The sequence below is a fragment of the Branchiostoma floridae genome, chromosome 1 (assembly GCF_000003815.2).
Source record: "Branchiostoma floridae strain S238N-H82 chromosome 1, Bfl_VNyyK, whole genome shotgun sequence".
Taxonomy (NCBI): domain Eukaryota; kingdom Metazoa; phylum Chordata; class Leptocardii; order Amphioxiformes; family Branchiostomatidae; genus Branchiostoma; species Branchiostoma floridae.
The window spans coordinates 14,555,342-14,563,660 of NC_049979.1; the positions used below are offsets into that span (position 1 = coordinate 14,555,342).

Genomic DNA, 8,319 nt, shown 5'->3' on the forward strand with positions numbered 1-8,319 from the left:
TCCCAAGCAAGATAATCAAATTAACGTTACAGACAGCATTTTGTCAGTAATTTTGTGCACAAGCTTCATCCCCCATCTCCCTTGGACTTTGGCACAGGTTCAGAAACGTTCAAAAACGTAGCCTACCGCTTTCTTTACTTACAAAATTCTAAAACCATATGGCAACGTAAAAGTACTGCTTGCTTCCGGACGTTTTAAATGTCGTGTCAAGGGTCAACCCTCGCGCGCTCATTTAAAAGCGCCAACTAGCACATTTGAGTAGTATTGCAGCCTGGAAACGCCCCCAAGCAACGCAGACAACTTCCGGGTGAACAACATGGTGAGCAGGATGCATGTGGAGGCGGTTCAACTGTTGGTGTCGCTGGTCCTGGCGTTTCTGCCCACTTCCTTACACTTTCCTATGCCCATGCACACCATGATTGACTCTGTAGATAGACTAGTGAACTATTATGCGGACAATTACAAAGAAATGAACGTCGATGGAATATTTGGACTCAGAGCGCTGGAAGGTAATTTATTTACTTGCGTGCAGTAACTGCAGTTGGCGCCTATCTCGACGATTACCATATGCGTATGTAATGACGAAGGACTTTAGAAACTTCAGAGTCTCCTGATTCACCATATCACAAAATTTTACTCAGCAATTTAACCACAGTTTCGTCGCAATGGAGGGGGGGGGGGGTGCTCGAATAATTTGCCTGAATTAATTCCACTCAATGCTAATTCATATCGAGCCGGTCGAACGAGTCTGCCTAAACACCACAAACGATCGTGCTTGCTTGCATTTGAGGCTGAAATACACTTACAAGTTTTATAAATTGACAATGATAGAAATAATTTGCGGTATGCTATAATGTATAACCAACAACTTCCATAGTTTTATCGCACTGTCGTCTATAGAGGAAGGTATCGAGAACTTCCCAGACTACTAGCATGGGCGATCCAACATGGTGGCCAAGAATTGCTTCGATCTTGAAACCAGTGGTCTAACTCAAAATAACTCGTGAATACGTAGGAGTCGTTGTGTTTTTTAAATTCATAAATGTATAAACATTGTCTCCAGTGCGTCACACAATGTCGTTGCCCCATATACACTGCTTATTAGAGTCGTTTGTTGTCGTTTGTGGTATTTAGACAGACCGCCGGTCGAACCGCTCATGTACAAAACCCACCAACAGTGGGAGGTGTGAAATCGGACATACATGTATCATTATCACCCTGTGTGGGCAATGCCACACCTCCAAAACTTCACAGGTAATTAACATTTTAAAGACCTCAACAAAATTGCTCTTCACTGTTTGGTGTGTGTGTGGCGGGGTGTGTGTTTTGGGCAATAAGGCGTGCTGTCAGTTTCCCCCCATTTCCTTATGTGTGTGACCTTTAATATCTCAGGCCAGCTCCTCATGATTCATGAAGAGTATGAGCAGGGGAAGCGTCTGCGTCTGGACCGCACCACGGCGGATCACATCAAAGAACTGAGCACAAAGGCTTCAGGTGTGGGGAACATGGCCATCCCTCACCTGCAGAACTTGGATCCTGAGTACTTCAGGTGAGAAGTGTTGCCATGGCAACTAATGGTTGACAATGAGTACAAGTTCACCTGGATGGGTGATGAATACAAGTACAATACATGTATACGAAGTGTATTAGCCTCAACAGCAGGCTCTGATTATGTACTCATTACCTCCATGAAATGTTATGGAATGGAGGTTATATTTTCTGTTATGTGTCTCTGTCTGTGTAGATGATTACTCAAGAACGGCTGGATGGATTGGTTTCATACTTGTTGTGTTGGTGGGGTGTGATGAAAGCTTGAATTGATGAGATATTGGGAGCCGTATCTGTCGTTATAATCGATGTAATAATATCAGAAATCACCCCTATATTTGAGATATATTGGTACAGGCATCGTGCTTTATGTGTTTGTTAATGGGCTTAGCTGCAAGCAGATAGTGAGGTGACAGCTGTTTGGGGAACCCCCAGTAGTTTTATTTATGTCTGCTTAGGACTGTTTGAAATATTTGTAACAGTTGGCACATTAGCAGCTGTTTCCCGATGCTGGGCAACTGTTTCCCGATGCTGGACAATTTGAATATGATAAATAACTTTGTATTTAGCCACTTGTGCCTTTTGGGACCTGGTGTGTTATACTTCGTTTGCGCTGTTAGATTTTGTGCTCCGCGTGGCTTATGCTGATGTTGTGTTGGTAAGTACTTGCATTATTATATATCGGGCATCAACTTGTCCCCGTATCCTACATAAGGTATTGGTTGACGGATATTTCATGTCCTTTTGGTTGTGTTGATGACTATAAACATAAATACCATCCACAAAAAAAACATAAATATTTCATGGAGGTATGAGGTCCCCGAACTCTAGTTTTCTATGAAAATAGTATGATTATAAGACCTTTCATTTTGTTCGGCTTTTGTCAGTTGAATCCTGCAAGGCCAGCCTACGCACTACTTTTAATGCCTTTTGTATATGATTGGAAGTTGTTTATGTGCCTTAATTCTCACTGTACATTTTCACAGCAATTTCAAGTACATAGTTGCTCGACCATGGAAGATGCGTCACCACTACCGCAAGGCAGACCTCTCCATAGCTGGTCGACAGAACAACAGGAGGAGAGGTGAGTTGATCAGAACAACTTCTCAACAGTCATTGCCTTGTAGGGCGGCCTGGCTGTATATCTACAGCTAAACCAATAGAATGAAATCAAGGAGGTTAAAAAAACCTTGATGAAATCAATAAACAAGGTAAGATTGAAAGTACCTTTTGAGCAATACGTTTACTTGCACATGTGGAGACATGTTTCACTTATAACCATTTGATTTCCCCACACCTCCAGGAGGTGATCAGTTGACAGAAGAGAAGAGTGACAGGTGTATGGCAGGTCTGTTGGGTACTGGGGATGCGAAGCAGCAGTGCACGGTGGATGACGAGTGCTGGCGACTGATGAGCGCTCCTGGCAAGGCTTCGTATTACCTGACACACCAGCTGCTGTTCTTTGTGCTGGGGGAACAGGTGGGTTCCATGAATTGAGCGCTATTACACCCAAACCTTAACAAAAAGAGACAATTTGAGCCCAGAACTTGTGTTATACGGAGATCAGGATATTTAAAAACTACCACGAGTGACAATACTTATGTATATTTGGAAGCTATTCCTTGTATACAAAGACTTCAAATCAAATGTAAATGATGGCAACAAACACCCGCGCGGTGTCTTGGAATGGACTCTATCCAGACGGGTTTACGGAAAAGCCTGGGCCCAGGAGCTGGGCTCGCTAGCCTGAAAGACTACCTTTTTGGGTCCCCAAGGCTATGCATGGGGTTTGGCCTGTAGCTGCAATTTTTTTTTCTTAGTAAAAACTGGGTCAGTGACAATTCCAGCTGTGGGTGGGATGGGGCTGGGATGGGGGAAATGTAACAGTTGATCATATTGCTGGGCTTGCAATGAACAGCTCATCCAAGTCTGTAAGAAAACAATTATAAACTAAATTCCAATTATACAACAGAAAATACTGTGAATGTTAAGATTGAAGGGAAGGGGTAACTGTTACTAGGTGAAACAAATAATACCCGGATGGGGCACAACATCAAATTCAAAACAGATGTCTCACGCTTTGAAGGAGTTTGTTTACAAAAAAAAGTTTGTGTGCACATGCTGTGAGTGTGTGTTTGTACTGTATGATGTACAACTAGTAGAGCTGTCTGTGTTGTTCCTTTCTTATGTGCAGAATATGTGACTGATAGACAGCATATTCCTTGTACTACATAGGACTGACTGGCAATGCAGCCACAGGGAATACAGGAGTATCTTGAGCACTGAGGGTTCCTGTAGTAGTTACTGATTGTTAATTGCTTATTATAATTTCCTCACCCCCATTCCCCCATTAATATGATTAGCTGTCGTGTTCCATCCAGTTCACCCACAGCTGGGATTACCATTGACACAGTTTTTCTTCAAGGAAATTCCATTGGGGGCCCAAACCCCATGCATTAAGGGCCTCTGAAAGGATAGAATGGCAACCCCCATGCCTACCCTTGGGGCCCAAAAAGGGTAGGCTGGCTACCCTGCAGGCTAGCCTGCTGGGCCCAGGCTTTTCCGTAAACCCCTATGCAGACAATATGTTTCAATTATATTCCAACCTTTCCCTGTAGTTGGGCTGCACAGATGAGTTGGATGCCCTTGCGAGGAAACACAATATAGCAGGTGGTGTGCAGGAGTTGGAACATCGGTTCTGTTCCACAATGCTGGGCGAGGTGGAGGCTGTGGTCAGGAGGGGACTCAAGCCCAGTGAACAGGACATCTTCATGGAGCAGAGTAAGTAACCTTTCCTTGTCCTTTGGAGGTTTGTGCCCAGAGAAGCGGTTGGTTCAACCGTCCAACCCTTCAACCGTTCTCTTCTATTTCAAAGTTTAAAAGTTGCCCATTTTAAGAAAATTTTGGAACGATATGCAAAACTTTTTAGCGCATTCGTTGGCTAACATGTTCGCCCATCCCCTGACCGAATATGACGGCCCAAGACCCGCTGGTTTTTGAGATTACCCCATACCTCCCGTCGCGATACCATAAGTCAGACGCGCCTAGGCGTAGAACGCCATACTATTAAAGTTTCTGCTTTACGCACTGAAGGAACGCACGATCTTTAATAAATACAGATAACATGGATAACATGACTGTCCATTTCTTTGTAAGACAAATCTCATGTAATGTTTTTTTAATAGAGGACAGACCAATTCAGTAATTCGATGTTTAAAAACTCTTTTTTCCTGTGATTTTGTTTAACATTCAGGCTTTTTCCAAAATACACACCGGGCAGCTTTTTTCAGAAGCTTTCTTGTTTCTTTTGTGTTTGTCATGCTCTGATGGTTCCACCTTTCTCATTGTAAAATATTTCTACACACAATTTGCAGCGGGTGCTCAATAAGAGGAGAGCTACTGCAAACTCTTACTGTAACACTAACAGAAAAATTATGAGAGGGACATAGTCAATGCGAGAAATAATGACTGGTTATTTGACACAGGTGTACAAAGTAGAATTATGAATGGGAGAATAATCATGATCACACAAAATGTTTATAAATGTAACTTAACAACAAAGAAGAAACGCCCCTTAATCCCTGATTTGTTTCAGTTTTCACCTGTGGCATGATGGGATACTATGAGTTCATGCGGAAGCCGTGGCTGGACATGATCCTGACGTGGCAGGACGCGTCCGGCTGCTTCAGGAGCGCCGACGGGGAGGACGGCAGCGATACGGGGGAAGATGACGAGGCAGCTAACAGAGTCATTAGGAAACAGGACAAGTACTTGTACTTTCATTATAGAAATTACATGATCTTAATTTTCATATCAATCACTGACTTACTCACACTCATTATCCAGTTTATGATCTGTTGTACCCCGTCACACAAGGGTTTAAGACATGATTGCACATCAAGGTGCCGGAGCTTGATGGTAGCCCGTCAAAAGAGCTTTATTAACATGGAGGTTGTCATAGCTACAATTGCTGTCTGCTGTTTGAGTTTCAGGGAATTGTAGCTCAAGTGATTGTGTAGTTATGCTTGTGATTATAGACTTGTTTATTGAATTTCAAATTAATTGCTAGCAGCCAACGGGCCAAACTATGTTCTAATGTTAAAACAGGACAAGCTATACTATTTTAGAATCAAACTAACGACATGTACCTGTACTATTATTTGTTGAACAGTCAGAGAACAGAACATGGTCTTAAAGCTGTCTCACTGGTATGTAACACAAAATGTGCTGCTCAGTGTGCTGGTTCCTGATAATTTCTTTCCCACTCCCTGTAGGCAGATGCAGGGTGGCCTGTTTCCACCACCTAAAAGGAGGTTATTGGAGGAAAAAGCATTGCGAGGTACAATTCTTTTTTCTTGCATTCTTAACAATATTCATTTTGTTTACAATTTGTTTGTCGATCATCTTTTTTTTATTATAGCAGTTCTGACATAGCAACATGGTAAGCATATACTAGTAGCTTAATGAAATCCATGTTATGTACAGAGGCCACACAGTTTTGATATTTTTGCATGATATGTTTTGTTAAGGAAGCTCAGTGACAAATGTTGAATTTGAAATCAGACCCTGCACCATTGCCACTATTACCGTTGTGTTAATCCACTAATTTGTGCTGTCCCCTGTGCTATCAGATGGATGCCTGTCCCACAAGACAGCAGTGGGAGCCGGAGCACTGGCAGTGTTTCTACATTACCTGGTCAACCCCTACCTGCCAGGGGATACGGGCAGGAAGGGCATTTCCACCCAGGGGCCTTTCGAGGTGGGGGAGCAGGGGCAGCTGTTGCTCCTGATGCTCGTGGGAGCAGCGGTCTTGGTCTTCTTCGCTCGCATGTTTGCCAGGAGGAGGTTTAGACGAATGCTGAAAATATAACTCTGTTTATTACTCTCTTTAAGGCTGTGTGGGTAAACAAACCAGATTAGATGCTTTATTTTCATCTTTTGGGAAAGAATATGGAATAGCTATTATCATTCGATTTTTTAAATTTTGCATTCTGAGCCTGTGCAGGAAGATTTACAGAAGGTTACATTTAGTGGATTGGTTTAGTGGCACAAAGTAATTGAATTGAATGTCTTTGAGATGTGTATTTTGGAATGTCTTGATTTCCTTCCAAATACAGGGCCTTTCATTTATATGTAGAAACAAAACACATTTCAGTGTCACTTTGTGTTTGGAAGATTGTATGTAGATAACCCTTCTGATGATAGTTATATGGAGATGACTTGTATGACGAGTCAGCTGGGGTGAACTGGTACATGCAACTGTCTCCTGTTACAGTATCAAGAAATGTAACTACTTATTGTCCTGTCTACTTAATTCTGCCTTCCAAAAGAGTGCCATGCCTTCCAAAAGAACTGAATTTTCTACAGGTTTTACCAAGGAAGTCCCCTTTTTCAACCTCCTTGGTTTTACAAACGGCTTTAAAATCCATGACACATTCCTTTGGCTACATATTTTGTGAGAATGTCAGTGATAATGATTTTATGAATGTAGATGTACATGATATCGTCTGTAATGTGAAGCCCAAATTGCAGGCAAAGTAGTCTAGGGTCATGATATGTGTTGCCTAACTTTGGAGTAGTTACAACCCATGAAATAGTTGACTATTGATTGAGACAAGAACTATGTGATTTTGTGTGCAGTTTGGTATATTTATGTAGCATTTTGTAGAACTGATGTATATTTTGCTGGTGAGGAATGTCAAATTGACACTGATTTAGTTTTAGTTCAGTTGTGAAATTCTAATCATTTCATATCAAAAAGGCCATTGAGTCCCCTGTTGCTGTCTTTTGATGTTGCACTGTATCAAGATAGGAAATGAATCACAGGAGTAACAAAAGTATGCATTCGTTCTGCAGTGTAGAGCCAAATCAATATCCTATAAATCCTTGCTTTTCCAGGAGTTTTTTTCTAACTTTTTGGAGAGGGGCCACCAACCAATCAGATAATTGCCTAATGTTTTCTTTATGGATGCTGTCTGCATTTTTAGAAATTTGTAATATTAGCACTGATTTACATGTACCAAATAAGGCATTAGTATTGTATAAAACAGATGCTCTAAAGGTGAAAATCACTGCCTGGAAAAGCAGAGTCAAATTCACAAGGACTTGTAGAGGATGCAGTTACAGCTCTGCATAGAAGGATGGTATTTTTAGAATGACCAGCGTCTTTGATTAACTGTACATTTATAATTATTTGTAATGGGTGCTTTTTGACACATTTTGGAATTTCTGTAAACTTGCAATACTCTGAATGATATTGATCCTGTTTGTACATTTTGTGGAGAAGAGGTGACTTATTTTTGGAGATGATTTTATATTCATATCTTGAGTAATGAGGCCTTTGCATTGAATGGTGGTGCCTAGAGCAGTTTTTACGAAGATAATTAATGATGCAGATAATAATGATTGATTTAGAGAGATTATAGGGTAAATGTGATGTTGGTGATGAAAATAAGGGTGACAGTTTTGTACATATCGTAGATTCTTGTCCACCAAGGACTAAAGATCTTATCTTTTTCACACAGTAGATTCAATCATCTTCAGGTCAAGCAACGGAGCTGTATAGATAGGTCACTGTGGACTTTGAAAGTCACAAACATGTAACAGGCATTTGCAGTGACTCTAGTTGTGCTGCAGTCTTCTCTATGTAGTGTTACAGTATAATGTTATTGGGGGTTATTTGTGCAATAAAGGAAATAGAAGAGTGCAGTGAATTTTGGTTCCCCTCAAACCAGCGCCAAAATTATGCAGCACCGTTAGTTGAGAAGTAAG

The 8,319-nt window shown here is 41.4% G+C and overlaps 1 protein-coding gene across 1 annotated transcript; it reads left to right on the forward strand.

Annotated features, from left to right (window-relative positions):
- Positions 1 to 277: 277 nt before the first annotated feature.
- LOC118409762 (UPF0764 protein C16orf89 homolog) lies at positions 278 to 8,261 on the forward strand. Its single transcript, XM_035811055.1, has 8 exons — positions 278 to 509; positions 1,393 to 1,549; positions 2,535 to 2,632; positions 2,852 to 3,027; positions 4,167 to 4,329; positions 5,144 to 5,315; positions 5,823 to 5,887; positions 6,180 to 8,261. The coding sequence occupies exons 1-8, from the start codon at positions 317 to 319 to the stop codon at positions 6,416 to 6,418; spliced, it is 1,263 nt and encodes a 420-aa protein (XP_035666948.1). The 5' UTR covers positions 278 to 316; the 3' UTR covers positions 6,419 to 8,261.
- The last annotated feature ends 58 nt before the right edge of the window (positions 8,262 to 8,319 follow it).

Excerpts from the sequence above, each read along its gene's own strand:
- LOC118409762 (XM_035811055.1), top strand. The coding sequence starts at position 317 with ATGGTGAGCAGGATGCATGTGGAGGCGGTTCAACTGTTGGTGTCGCTG. Across the intron at positions 2,633-2,851 it reads ACAGAACAACAGGAGGAGAG|GAGGTGATCAGTTGACAGAA; the intron begins GTGAGTTGATCA and ends CCACACCTCCAG. Across the intron at positions 5,888-6,179 it reads GGAGGAAAAAGCATTGCGAG|ATGGATGCCTGTCCCACAAG; the intron begins GTACAATTCTTT and ends CTGTGCTATCAG.